Source organism: Coniosporium apollinis (assembly GCF_000281105.1).
Source record: "Coniosporium apollinis CBS 100218 chromosome Unknown supercont1.38, whole genome shotgun sequence".
In the NCBI taxonomy this organism is placed as follows: domain Eukaryota; kingdom Fungi; phylum Ascomycota; class Dothideomycetes; genus Coniosporium; species Coniosporium apollinis.
This window is the reverse complement of record NW_006913300.1, coordinates 263,590-277,652: the sequence shown is the minus strand read 5'-3', so window position 1 is coordinate 277,652 and position 14,063 is coordinate 263,590. Positions and strand designations below refer to the sequence as shown.

The window sequence follows — 14,063 nt, the reverse complement described above, 5'->3', positions numbered from 1 at the left end:
TTTCTTGCAGCTGAGCCGCATCCACTCCACGCCTTCGAGCGTCACTGTTCAATCTTCATCTTTAGGACATCAACTGCAGTCATGATACCACCTGCGACTTGAGAAAGTACGATCTTGTGTGACACCCGCTAGACGAGGGGAACTTCAATATAGGATTTTGAACATCTTGCATCACGAAGAGGCTCCCGATCTGGCACGTTAATAGACCATCACCACTTGGGCACTTCACAGAGGACCGCGAATCGCAATTGACCGAGGGCAAGTCTCGACTCTCCGGCTCATACAGCAAGGAAGCCATCGGCTGCGGTCTCCACATTGTCGAACATTCAGAGTGCAAGACCAGCGACCAGCTTCGGAAGCGTAGCGTAGCAACTGTTGCCATTACTTGGATATCTCGGAAGCCCCTACGTCTGCCCCATGGTTTCTCTTCTTTAACGAGCCATGCGCAAGGTCTTTCGGAGCCATATCATGTATCTCCGGATGTCAGAACTCCACGCCACAGTGCGAAATCTCGCAGCAACGCATATTACACTATGTCCGGTAGCCAGGACAGATATCACATGCAGGAACGTCACGCTCCAACAACTCACAAGAACGCCAGATTGTATGTGGCGTCGTGGGGATACGTTGAGCGGAGCCCTTTAGAGCCCTCTGTTAGTTCTCTAACGTGGCAAAGGTGCCCCGATCGTACGGCACCAGAGACAGCAACACTAGGCACCATCCCTTACGCATATCAGAGGCCTTGCTATCAGCATTAATCTCTCATTAGCCTTCTTGCCTTTTTAGAACGGCCCATCGGCGGTATTGCTGAGTAGGAACTTCTATTGAGTGACCTTGGTGTCGATGTCGGTCAATTCCGGCCTACCTATCTTTCTATCTGAGACATTGCCTGCTAGTATTGTCTTCACATCTTCGGACCAATCCTACCCGGTGCGGATACCAGTGATTGCAGATTGGCCGCGCAAGATGGTGAATCCCCTTCTAGTGTCCGAGTTAGCGTACGTGTCACATTCTTTCCTTTACTTGTCCTGTTGTATCAGTGAGTCTAGATCTTGATCAGGTTCAAAGTGCAACGAATCGAATAGCTCACTCAAAATTCGTTCCATGAAACTTTGTCGATGTCACAGTTATGACTGGTTCGCAATGTCTCCGCCGTATCTTTCTGAGTGTTTGTGATCGAGCTTGTAAGTTCTGAGTGGGTTCTGACGTCTTGCGTGCAAGAGTCATTACTCGTCAAGTGTTATTCACCACAATTCCGGCGTCTGTCCGCGCTTCTTACCATCATTGTGACTTCTCGAGCTACGTTACTCTACCTACATCGCTAACAGGCATCACGCGGCTTGCTATCATACATTCCACTGGCTTATCGTTCACAACAACTCTTCTGACCACCCGCGGTGTCTATTTTTCAGAGCGAGAGTCACATACAATCATCATTCAATGCCCGGTTTGTCATTGCCCGCCTCTGGGTTTGCTATAAGTACAGGTTCAGTTTCCCTCCCTGCTACTCCAATCATCAACTCAACTGAACGCAGCATCGACTACGATCCACAGATTTCTCAGCCGTTCCACCAGCTGCCAACTTCCTTAACACCAGTACAAAACTTTCCCGCCACAAAACACCGTACCTTACCGACATGTCTGACACTCCATGGAGGGAGAGAGTGAGACAGCTTGTGCAGGCCGGACACACGAGCGTTAGAGGGATCCTAGCGAAGATGGACCTCGAGACGCAGCTCAAATGGAGAACCCAGCTAGCCACCCAGCATGAGCAGGATTTCCCCAGACCACTAATCAAGGCGGAGATCGAAAACCTAGGCGTTGTACCGACTGAATAAGCTGCGTGTAAGCCGACTGCGCTATCCTGGGCTGGATCCTAGGATATTTGACGCGGTGGACTTGACTGGCCTCCAGGCGTGGAATACTCGATGGTTTGGTGGTAGCGACTGGAGGCTTCTTCTGAATTTCTCTCCTACTGTGCATTTGCTCTGAGTCTGCCATACTCAAGAATCACCTCAATACCTCTTACTTAGCAGGAACTAAGCAATCCACAACATATCCATCTTCTCTCATGTCTTGTGTGCTTGTGCTATCTTCCTAACTGACCTTGCGCAACTGTTTGGGCCCCCAAAGCCAACCGAGTCCCGTGAGAAAGTCGAAGAAACGCAACCTCCAGGGTGAACTGTTGCCGCCATGGTGGACCAGCTAAACACCACCAGTGTCGCGGCCATCATACTCGGCCTGGAGCGAGCAAACCGCCCATGGACGTATGAGTTGCCCAGGGGGTAGGCCGACCCCGATGGCGTATCAAGGAGTGCTTGCGGAAGCTGGGCCGCACTCCGACTTGAGATTTGACTTCCGGCACCGCTCTGCCCCGGGCTGGCTTGAGGTAAGTGATGGTGATGGCTTAGTTGGCTTTGCCGAGTAGACGGCTCAACGGCATAGTGGAGTCTTCGGATATCCGTTTCCATTCCTATACGAGGTACTATCTATCACACTGCTGTACAACATCTCATCAGCTCTTGGCTTAGCAGGTACTAAGTAATCTACATGCTCCTTACACTCGGTATCTGAAGGTTCGATATATGACACAACCTGTGCACGCGCTTTCAGCCGGTTTGAAGTTCTCAGGGCTCACTCGTTCCGGTGGAGCCACCTAAACACCGTTCACTTCACTGCTGTGAATCTTACGCATTCTGTCTGTCAATAGAACGGGGTTGTATTAGGAGATGACGCTGGCATATGAGTCCATGCCTTGTTCAGCTTGGCTATAAGACATGCTTCGCTCTGCTCCTCCTGCTTCTTATTCATTATCACTCGCAGTGTTCGACCCCGACTCAGCAACTCTCAAACGGCTAAAACAGAACCGATCCATAACTAAAGCCATAGCAGCCCATACGCTTGGCACGAGTGTTCAGACACATGAACTGCAAGCGAATACCGAGTTCCCCAAACTCGATCTTGCCGTCTTGCAAGGCCTGAAGAACTGTCTGCCTTACTGAGGAAGCCAGAAGAAAAGTAAATGGGCTGCCACATATTAAGAGAGTCTGACTGGGACTGATGGGGCCCAAGCTGGGAACAGAGGATCATCGATATGTCAGAATACCTTGAAAGCACCAGCGTCGCATACATGATACATCAGGGACGAGTTCGATTTCGCGTGCCCCGAGTGGGGGGTGATCCTACCAAGGAAGCAGGAGGGTGATGCCGATGCGCGCATCATCGAGACCTTAACTAAGGCTGGTCGCACTCCCAACTTAAACCCTCGACATCAGAGCCACACGCTCGCGCCCCGTCCATACTCGCACTGACTGCTGACGCCCGTGATACGTAGCCCAACCATATCTGGATGTGCAGGCCGCATCTTGGACCGGCTCAGCTGGCAACAATTACAAACTAGGAGTGCAGGCAGCAGAACGATCAAGCAATAGTGAGACGGAAGTTTGGGTTCCCTTTGTTTTTAAACTTGCTGTCTTGTATGCTATATTAGGGCTACTGGTCATCGGCTGACTTAGCGGGTTACAAGTAGCTGAGATTATTACATAAATCTCTCACTCTGTTTACTGAATGCTCGAAGTAACGAGCGGCTTGCGCGCGCTCTCCCAGCTCACCGGACTATTGAGGTACTTTGTACTCCTCTCTAATCCGCTTGAACGTTCCGTTCACATCGCCTTTGCTCTAGAGTCGCTAACTGACACGAACCAGTCAATGCTACTGATGGTTCCCGGATTGTAGTCGGACACAACTGCTACATTGACCTTCTAGTAGCTTCGTTTTGCTCGGTGATGGCCGCATGCGAGAGAACAGTCCGACCTGATGCATCCCTTGTGCAGGATTTGAATAGCGATTGAGTGGGTTGCGAGTCCAGGAGGACTCCAAAGGCAGAGCTGCTGTCACGCAAGTGCTCCAATCGACATATCAATCGGGTGTGTGAACGGATGCCAAAATCCACGCTATTCCATACGATTCCGGTCCATAGAAAGACTTTGGTGTTAGCGACAGTTCGACGAAGACAGGCATGAAGGATTACAAAGACTTTTTGACCCACAGACTTTCCTTTGGTGCGTCTAGGGGAACTTGATGATGATGACGATGATGATGACAATGATGGAGAAAAAGATGTCAAGGGCTGGCAGAAGATGCTAGGGGACAATGTACCAGCGCTCCGGAGTTCACTCCTGTAGATTTTCTACGCAGGAGGGACTGATACCGCATTTGGTTGCCAACTGAGGGTGCTTTGGCGGCATTCTATCACGGCTTCGGAGATGACTCCTGTAGACGTTCTTCGCAGAAGACACTGATACCGCATTCGATTTGAGCACAGGGTTCTGAAATGCTTGATGGATGCGGAGAATATCGACCAATGTGCTACGAGATCGGATGACTTAATATTGGGACAGCTTGGCATGCAAATAAGCCGAACCTCAGCATGATTTCTGGCATTTTTTTAGTAGCTTTTTTTACCCTTCTGCTCAACCACAAGCTTATTCTCTCAGCTAGAGTAAGATTATAATCCTTCTTCGGATGGTACAGTGTAGATTCAGGTGTAAACGTAACCTGATTTTGTGGGAGATTTGCTTCGTATACTTTGATTTGAGACCTTTGAACATAGGACAAAGATGCATGTTTCTTACGAATGCAACAACTTTTGCGATTAACATCAAGAGGGATATAAAGCTTATAAAGGCACATATCACTTATCTTGATACAAAGCTGATTGATATTGCTATCGAATTGTGGTGATTGATTACGTTATCGGTCAAGCCGTGTCCCAATACTGAGTGATCCAACCCCGTATCCGAAAGCTCAGCTTAGTGGAGTCCCAAGGCACACACGCAGAAAGAATTCCGCGGGCCTCTGTTGACTGAACCCTTTACTGCAGAGCTTACTCCTGTAGACGTTCTACGCAAAAGGTCCTGTTACCGCATTCGAGATAACTACTGGGTGCCTGGAAGCTTGAGATTCCGGAGGCACTTCCATCAACGTGCTGCTCATGGTTTTAATCGGTACTATCCCGACAATTACACACAGCTGATTTTCGGTCCTTGAGTGCTCCACGTCGGAGCTTACTCCTGCAGACGTTCTACGCAAAGAGTCTAATACTACATTTGGCAAGACTGCAGGTCCCCTAGAAGCCCGATACAACGGAGGCAGTCCCATTAACGTGGACGCCCGTCGATCTAGCCGGCGCCGTCCCCACAATCGCACGACGCCATCATCAAGGCCTTGGTTGATTGAACGCTCATATTGGAGCTTATTCTTCGACGTTCTACGCAGCGGATGAAGATTGCCTAGAAGGGCATGGAAGCAGGGACTTGGGAGGCTCAGAGATTGAGCGTGTTACTGATAACGAGCCATGGGTAACGGGTAGTAGACGCCCAGCCGCTGTTGAATTTAGACCGGAGATGACTCCTTGACATGTTCTACAAAAAAAAATGGTACCGCATGCGGACTGGGACAGAAATCGCAACGTTGTATGACATCGAAGCCAGTCCGTCCAAGGGAGTCTGCAGACATGAGCCCACACCTGGACGCTGATCGCGGACGCGGATGCGGACGCGAGACCTTCAGGAGACTGCTTATTTCTTGCTTCGGAGTTGACTCCTCCAGACGTTCTACGCAAAAGACCCAGTTGCCCGATGAGGAACAAAGGCAAGGTTCTCTTGCTAAAGTCTGACACATTCGCAGCACCGTTGCGCATAGCTGCGTGCTTGAAGCGGATACGGAGAGGAATCCGATGTGCCAGTGGCGGAGTTGATTCCTAGGTCGGGGTGTGCAGCTATTGCCACCAGGGACCGCCCACCATCAGCAAGCCCGGAGCTTGTGCGCGGTACCGAAGACAGCCTGGAGTGCGCGTCTCAGTGGAGGGAACGAGATTTCATGCCCGGGAGTTGATTCCGCTCCACTGCAAACCGCCAGATCGGAGGTTTGCAGGCGAGGTCGGATCCTGCTCGGTCCGGCTGAACCGTGTCTCCGGAGCCCTGCGGCTCTGCGAAAGTTGAGACCGATCGACGACAGCCCGGCTGCGTCAGCGTTGACACCTCACAATGGCGCGGAAAGCCATACAGAAGGACCAGATCGTCAAGCTCATCGTGGGCGCAGGGCAAGCTTCGCCGTCGCCGCCCGTGGGCCCAGCACTGGGGAGTAAAGGCGTGAAGAGCATGGACTTCTGCAAAGTATGTTTTCTACCTACTTCTCCATCCAGCACCCCGTTCCAGACCAATCGATCATATAAACTAGCTTTTGACATCACTGCTTGCGCTCAGGAGTTCAACGCAAGAACCGCCCCCTACACCCCCGGCACCCCCATTCCCGCCCGCGTAACCGTCCGCCCCGACCGCTCCTTCCACTTTGAGCTGCGTACCCCCCCTACCGCCTCCCTCCTCCTCGCAGCTGCCGGCGTCAAGGAAAAGAAGAACAAAGTCCGCGGCGCAGGCAACGTCCCCGGCCCGCACAACAATCGCGAGAGCGCGACAGGCAAGGCGAGCGTGGCCACGAGCGCGGCTGGGAATGCGGGCATCGGGACTGTGGGGAAGGTCAGCTTGAAGCACGTCTATGAGATTGCGAAGATCAAGCAGGCTGAGACGAGGTTGAGTGGGGTTAGTTTGGAGGGATTGGTGAAGAGCGTGGTCGCGCAGGCGGGGAGTATTGGAGTGGTGGTGGTGCCATAAGCCGGAAACGCTGGGGGCGGGCGTGGTAGCACGGCGTAGGTTGTGCTGCGGGCAAGAAGAGGGGGAGAGAACCCTGATCGAGGATGTGGAGTCTCACGCCGTATTAAGTAGGGAGGACTATGGAGAGCACCGACGAGATCTGTACAAAGCCGTGGCATTGCATTGGGACATGGCGTAAGGGGAAGGATGCCTAGCACACCTCGACTTTGGCAGAGTGTCTAGGGATGAGAGAACGGGGTCTGGGAAATGTATAAGATGTATACCATGTATAAAATGTAGAGAAGCTGGAAGAATTCGTTTTGAAGTCTTTGCTCAAACGCCCTCAGGAAGGAGCACCGATGGTATTTATGGTCCAAACGAACCCCTCCACCAGACTAAACGATTAAGATGTATAAACGGACTCCAAAGCTCTCTTCCAGCCCTCGCTCGATGCGTCCACGTCTCCTTCAAAGGCCATGTTCGGCTTCTGTAACCAGTAATGCGCAGTGCTCCTCGTGCCCAGCGTCGGATGCTCGACATCATTGTCTGATATCTTACAGAGCTTGAACCCACACTTCTCCAGAACTCTCCTTGAGCTCCAGTTCTCAATGTCAGTGTAGGCTACAGCGTAGTTACACGGCGGATCAAGCTCTGCTACGTGCTCCCAGTACACATTCATAAAAGCTTCTAGTGCTTCGGTTGCTAAGCCTTGGCCCCAGTAGGCTGAATGGATCATGTAGCCTACTTCCGGTGTGCGTATTGCTCCCATGCCGCCAATAACCCTGGATCTCTGCCCATGACCGTGACTCCCGTCTGGCAAAACGGTGACTGCAAAATTGTAGCAATTGGGGCGCGTGAGGCACGAGGATATCCATTCCCTCACAGAATCGGGCGACGTATCCAGCGCTCTTGGTCTAAGAAGGAAATTTAGCATATACAGTACGGTCGGCATTGTGCAAACTCCTACATGAAGTGGAATGCGCCTGGACTCTGTCGCGCATCCAGCATATCCTGAGCATCACTTAGCTCCAGCGGACGTAGCAGAAGCCGTTTCGTTCTGATCTCTTTGTGCTTCTCAGCAATAGGTGCCATGCTTGATAGCTACTGGTAGACGCTCAGAGGGTTTTATGTTCTTCATTATGTGTGCTGTCGCCGACAGATACATGCCCGACACTGAGTCAAAGCAAACGGAGTCAATGGACATGCAAGGATGTCGGAGGTGTGGCAGCCGGAGATCTCCGACGAGCTTCCTCACTTGGAACATCACCAAGTAACTGAATGGCCTCGTTGGGTTGCCAGCAGTATGGATTTTCCCGTTCCAGTTACGGTCTCGGATCTCAGCAGGCGATGTTTGGACCTGCGCCGAGGATAAAAAGCTTTGAGCAGGGCCTGAGCAAGCACGAACAGTCTTGAGCATGCTCTGAGCGGACAAGTTGCAGGTCGCCCGCTCCTGAGATATCCGTTCTCAGCGAGGAATCCAACCTACCTGCTCAATCGGCCACCTCATCCACGGTCGATACTCCTCTGTTAAACAGCTATGAATTCCAGAAAGCAGGTGGTAGACCCAGCCATTCATCGCCCAATCCGCGCTAAACTCATTCAGCAAGACGCAGAAGTAAGCCAAAATCACTAGCGCCGCTGGCTGTCGTTGCTGTAGGAGCTGCACAAAGTCATCAGAGACGCGGTAGAGCCAGACGCCTAGGTTCTGTATATAAAGCCGCTTCCTACAGCCATTACTATCGTAGCTAGCCGAGAAAGCGGTTGCGAGACCGTCCAGGGCAGCCCCGAGAGTCTGCGAAACTGGTTCATCGACCGCAGTTCCCACGATGAGTTCTCGAAGGTCAGCTAGATGGTCGATCTCTGCTGCCGATGAGCGTGGCTGGTTGGCTATTCGAATTCCAATCTGAAACATGGGAGCTAAGACACCAGTCTGGAGGACTCGCTCTTGCGACTCAAAGATCGGTCTCAGGCCGCGAAAAAGAGTTAGCCATTCTGCAGTTCCTTCCTCGCCGAAGAACAGGAAGTCCCCTGGTTTTGGGCCTCGAGCGAGTGTAAAGCCACAACAAAGTGTTGTGAAGATGTAGAGCGGATGACAGTTCTCTGAATTGATGTTGGGCAATAACGAAGTGGCTTTTCGCAGCGCAGTGTTATGGTGACGGTCCGCTTGCGCGACGTAAAACGTTTCTTGGTCAGGCTTGAACCGCGCCATGTGCAACGCCGACAACGCAAGAATACTGTGCAGGACGAGATTGTGAGAGAACCCGATCTGCGGAACCGTTATCCGCATGAACGTCTGCATTGCTGGGATGTCGGAGAAAGTGTAGCATGTTGATGTGGAATAGTTGTGGAGTAGCTCGAGGGCTGTGATGCCCCATTCGATAGCATCATCACTGCCTTGAATGGAAGAGCCAGATGCAAGATTTGTGAGAGGACCATGATCTCGAATGACGGGACTAGGAACACTCGGAGCAGATTCAGCTGGCGTCAGATAATCTTCGGGACTGGCAGAGCCATAAGCGGAGCCGGAGTAGGCAGGAGCTGGCGTAAAGTCGCACTGAATAGCATGTTTGGTACAATTTTTGCACGCAGGCTTGCCTTCATCGCACTTTGATGGATGTTAGCCATGTGTCCACGAACCAACAAGCATTCAAGCCCATGGCGCAGTTCATGGCGTTCGGCGGTAGCAGTACTTGTCTTCACAGACGAAGTATATCACTGACAGGGAAGAGAAGGGAGAAACGGATGACTTGTACCATCGAAAGCTGAGAAGCGAGCCAGCAAAGAGGAGATTTACCTTTATCCTTCGCCTTCTGCAGTTTCCACACCCAAGCCGTGACTTCCGGTGCGGCTTTCGGGCACCTATCCCAGTATATTGAGCATCACGCGGTGGGGCCATGCTTCTCACGATACTTTTATGGTGCTATGGATTGTACCATCTGAGGCGAGACGGGTGCAGAAAGGTTTGACGTCGCGAATGTTCAGGCGGCAACGATTCATGAAGGAGCCTCTGGTGAGCCCCCAGGTTGTCACGTGGCATGCGGATGACAGAAATCATCGAGCTCGAAAGTCACCAAAACTGGTCAAATCCATCATATTTACTAAGACCTTTACACTGACCGTTCTGCCTCCATTCATGGCTGTAACACGCATGCAAGGTCATGTTGCGCTGCCTGTTGCCCAGCGCTATAGCACAGCTTTGTTGTTAATCTTGACCACAAAGTCACCAGTCGACGTCGATGCAGTGCTACCAGTTGGTGATTGTACGAGTCCGGCGATTTTGTCACCCGGATGCGTGGATACCTGGCTCTTACGCATGTCTGTGAACAGGTTCTGAAAATCCCTTTTTTCTATTCAAAGCCTACAATCCATATTCATCGCCTACCTCCCCTTGACTTTCAAGGAGGGGATAATCCACCGAGTATGATACAATGGTCAAAGGATCACCTTGAAAGAATCCGGAAAGCGCCAAACGCAGGATGTACACCAATTGAACCACCTCTAGCCATCCGAACCGGATGTCCATTAACGCCATGCCTGAACAAAAGCTACCAAGCCCGCTACAGAAGGACCTCGTCTTACTACCGCCTACACCAAGAGGAGATATCTAGGAAACAGCCATGCCAGCCGTCCCACCAAAGAATCACCGCACCATCCTACCGTTTCGGATGTACTGTGTTGACAATGAGCGTAAAACCATCGACATGAGGTTCCTTACCCCTCAGCAGAAGGCTGATCTCGCTGGGATGCTGCCAGTTCATCCACACCATGACTCCAAGCATAAGGAGTGCGTCAAACACGTAGAAGAATACCTCATGGCTCATCAAGTACCCACTGTAACCCTGTGAATATTCGATGAGACGAAAAAGAGATCGTATCATAATGAGGCTGCTGACAGCATAGAGGGAGCGGAGGTACCGCTGCCACCTGACTCCTGGTTGTTGCGCGCGTGTCGTGGGGTGTAGACTCATGCGGTAGTGAAAGAGGGCGGCGACGGCGACGAAGAAAATGAACCAGAGGAGCTGCAGGAGTAGACCGACGAGGATGATGTTCTTGCCCATTTGCGCACTTGCAGAGTCCGGACTGGTCATATCTTTGGCTAGAAGACCACCACCTGAGCTCGTTATGTCAGCGTGCAAGAACACTAGCGACCCAAGACGATTCATACCGGCTGATTGCAGCATAAAACAGAAGGCATCTCCCCCCAGGAACGTCTTCGTAAGCCAACGTCTCTTGATGATGGAGTACGCTTCTCCGTCCGTCAGACTGACTACACGACCCAAGACCATGTATATCGTCGCGGCGAAAAGAGCCGGTGCGAGCAAAACGTAAGTGTTCTGTATAATGAATGGCATCAACCGATAATGGCCAGGTTCTGATGCAGCGGATGAGGCACGAGCGGCGTAGCCCATAAACTCAACTGGTAGAATCAATGTTGTTAGTAAGATGTACAGAAGACCTATTCATCAATTGGACAATCGCTTACAAAGTCCTCCGAGGAAGAACGCGATCAGAAACCAGGCCTTCGTCTTGAACATCTGGACAAAATGCAGAATCGTCGAAAGCAGGAACAAGACGCAGAAGATGACAGCAGCGGCCATTGATGGAGTGTAGTGGTACAAATCATAAGTTCGAGGCGTGTCGGAGGTGGCCATGTTGATTGAGCGGCAATTCAGTCGAGTATTAGAATTGGAGTTCTCGTCTCTCTGCGCACTGTTGGTGGTGGGACCTGGTAGAAGAGGAAATAGAATCGAGCAACGGAGTTGAACTATAGAAGACTCAGGAAATCTGTGGCATTTATCAGAACCAGAAACCATTTCGCCTCCCATCTCTATGTTAATCTCGTTGCTGTCTTTCGGAGCGAGACGAGTACGAGACGAGACGAGTCGACGCGATACGATACGAGACGAGAGAGCGAACCGAAGTGCTGCGCAAAGTCTTGGCTGCATTCTAGCGCCGTGATTGGCATTGGTCGATGCGAGCCTCGAAACTCCGCGTGGACATAATATTAACGATGGTAAGGTACCATCACGAATTGCAGCAGTTGCAGCTGCCTGTGTTATAAAGGTATGTGGCCAGGCACACGATCAGATAACTTGGCTGCTTTCCACTGCTTCTGCTTCGATCTTTACCAGTCTTTCTTGTCTCAGCACACAGCTCGGCGGTAAACATACACTTCAAGATGCGTCTTCACAAGTTCCTTGTCTCCCAAGTACTTGCGCCCGGCTTCATACAAGCACAAGTCAGCTCTACGTTGCTCCCAGTTGTCGATCTTGGATATGAGCTGTACCGTGCTTCCGAATTCGACGTATGTTCTTCCCTGCCACCTCTTCAACTATCCGCGTCACCTGCTGATTATGTTTTCGACAGGCCAGAGGCTTTTACAAGTTTTCCAACATCCGTTATGCGAAACCTCCACTCGGTGAGCTGCGCTTCAGGGCCCCGGAACCTCCTCTCACCAACCGGTCCGCCATACAGGATGGAATGGTTGAAAGGCGCTGTCCACAGGCTCTCCCAAAGTGGGTGGTAATGCCTACGCAGACTTCATCCAGCGCCTTACCGCCCAGTGCTACAGGCGGCTCAGCCCCCTCTGCGCGTGAGCCTCAGGAAGGGGAGGACTGCCTGTTCTTAGACGTAGTTGTTCCGCAGAAGGTATTCCAGAAAGCTGGCCACGGTTCTGGTGCCCCAGTTCTCGTACGGCTACATGGCGGCGGATACTGCATAGGCTCCAAGACTTTTTACAACGATCCGATCGGCTTGCTCTCACGGAGCCAAACGGATGGCTCAGACGGCATCATCTATGTCACTATGAACTATCGTCTGGGCGCGCTCGGATGGCTCGCCGGCCCTTCTTTCCAGAAAGACGGGACAGCAAACGCAGGATTCCACGACCAACGTATGGCTCTTGAATGGGTCCAGGAACATGTGCACCTATTCGGGGGCGACAAATCCCGTGTGACTGTCATCGGGGAATCTGCTGGCGGTGGATCAATCATGCATCAGCTTACGGTATGTGGAGCCAGAGTTGCTGATGCGCTTAGGAATACTGTACTTACGATCTCACTCCAGGCCTTCGGTGGCAGGACTTCAGCTCCCTTTCAACAAGCCATTTCGCAGTCGCCTGGCTGGATCCCATTGCAATCTCCACATCGGCAGGAACAGGTCTTCCGACAGTTCCTGCGTGCTGCCAACGTCAGCTCCGTGGCTGCACTTCGAACAATTCCCACTGAACAGCTTATAGCAGTGAATGAGGCACAAATCGCCAACTCAGCTTACGGTCAATACACCTTCGGCCCGGCCGTCGATGGTGACTTCGTTACCCAAGACCCAAAGCAGCTTTTGAGCCATGGCCAGTTTGACGCCGCCGTGCGCATCATGACGGGTCACAATTCTAACGAAGGGCTCAGCTTTACACCGACAAACCTGACCAGCGACTCGGAGTACAACGTGTTTCTCAGAAATTACTTCCCGAGCGCTGACAAGGATGTGGTATCCTACATCGCGGGTACTCTGTATCCGCCCGTCTTTAACACCTCGCTGTACGGCACCAACCGCGCGCGTGCGGGGCTGACCCTGGGCGACGTAATTATCGACTGCAATAACGTCGCGCTGAGCCGTGCGTATGGAAACCAAACATATGGCTATCTCTTTGCCGTCGCTCCCGGTTACCACAGCCAGGATTATACCTACACATACTACAATGCCGGCTCGCCATCAGCTGCTGGAATTAACTCGACGGTGGCGTATGCGTTGCAGGATTACATCGCCAGCTTCGTCACCCACGGAAAGCCCTCAACTACCATACCGGGCGCCCCTGGTATGGACTTCTATGGCGCTGACGCGACTCTTGTGCGGTTGGATACAAGCGGGATCACTGAGACGGCGGACCCGGCGGCGAACGAACGCTGTCAGTGGTGGCAGTTGGGCTTGGTGTCCTAGGATATGGCCACGGCATACCGAGACACAGGTAGTAACAAGCCTGCGTCTAACTCAATCGCAAAACCAACCCTACTCTTCTACGTTTGTTTCAAAAGGGCAGCAAAGACCATGTACTATCAGGTGGAGTTCCGGTCTAGAAGGGTACTAGCAACGAACTTCGTTACCAATAGCACTGACTCGAAAATACTAAACTTGATCAGAATCTGCACAGCATGTTGAGGCCAGGTACTCACTTACTTTGGCTATAGCGGATATGTGATATTGGCCTTCTGCACATGTCATTTATCTGGCTACTGGCTTGTCGTGCGGGTGCCAACAGTTCCACCACGATTGAATATACAAGTGATGGAAGTGAACTCACTGAACTGTAGTGTCGTAACACTACTCTTGCCTTTTAGGGGCACGCTTCAGCTCTTCTACGAACATGTACTTGATGGACTGCACATAGGGTGGTAATCTCGATGCGGGAAAGAAGGG

General features: G+C 51.8%; 3 protein-coding genes across 3 annotated transcripts; 2 read left to right on the top strand and 1 right to left on the bottom strand.

Moving 5' to 3' along the window:
• Positions 1-6,047: 6,047 nt before the first annotated feature.
• Positions 6,048-6,671, top strand: W97_07440 (50S ribosomal protein L11; the record flags this gene model as incomplete). The annotated part of the gene is made up of 3 exons (XM_007785070.1): positions 6,048-6,176; positions 6,267-6,440; positions 6,483-6,671. The coding sequence occupies 3 exons, from the start codon at positions 6,048-6,050 to the stop codon at positions 6,669-6,671; spliced, it is 492 nt and encodes a 163-aa protein (XP_007783260.1).
• A 382-nt stretch (positions 6,672-7,053) lies between these two features.
• On the bottom strand, positions 7,054-11,302 carry W97_07439 (uncharacterized protein; the record flags this gene model as incomplete). Its single annotated transcript, XM_007785069.1, has 6 exons — positions 7,054-7,564; positions 7,618-7,661; positions 8,137-9,255; positions 10,322-10,761; positions 10,816-11,067; positions 11,134-11,302. 6 exons carry the CDS (start codon positions 11,300-11,302, stop codon positions 7,054-7,056), a joined length of 2,535 nt encoding a protein of 844 aa, XP_007783259.1.
• A 527-nt stretch (positions 11,303-11,829) lies between these two features.
• On the top strand, positions 11,830-13,586 carry W97_07438 (uncharacterized protein; the record flags this gene model as incomplete). Its single annotated transcript, XM_007785068.1, has 3 exons — positions 11,830-11,955; positions 12,018-12,656; positions 12,717-13,586. The coding sequence occupies 3 exons, from the start codon at positions 11,830-11,832 to the stop codon at positions 13,584-13,586; spliced, it is 1,635 nt and encodes a 544-aa protein (XP_007783258.1).
• Positions 13,587-14,063: the final 477 nt, after the last annotated feature.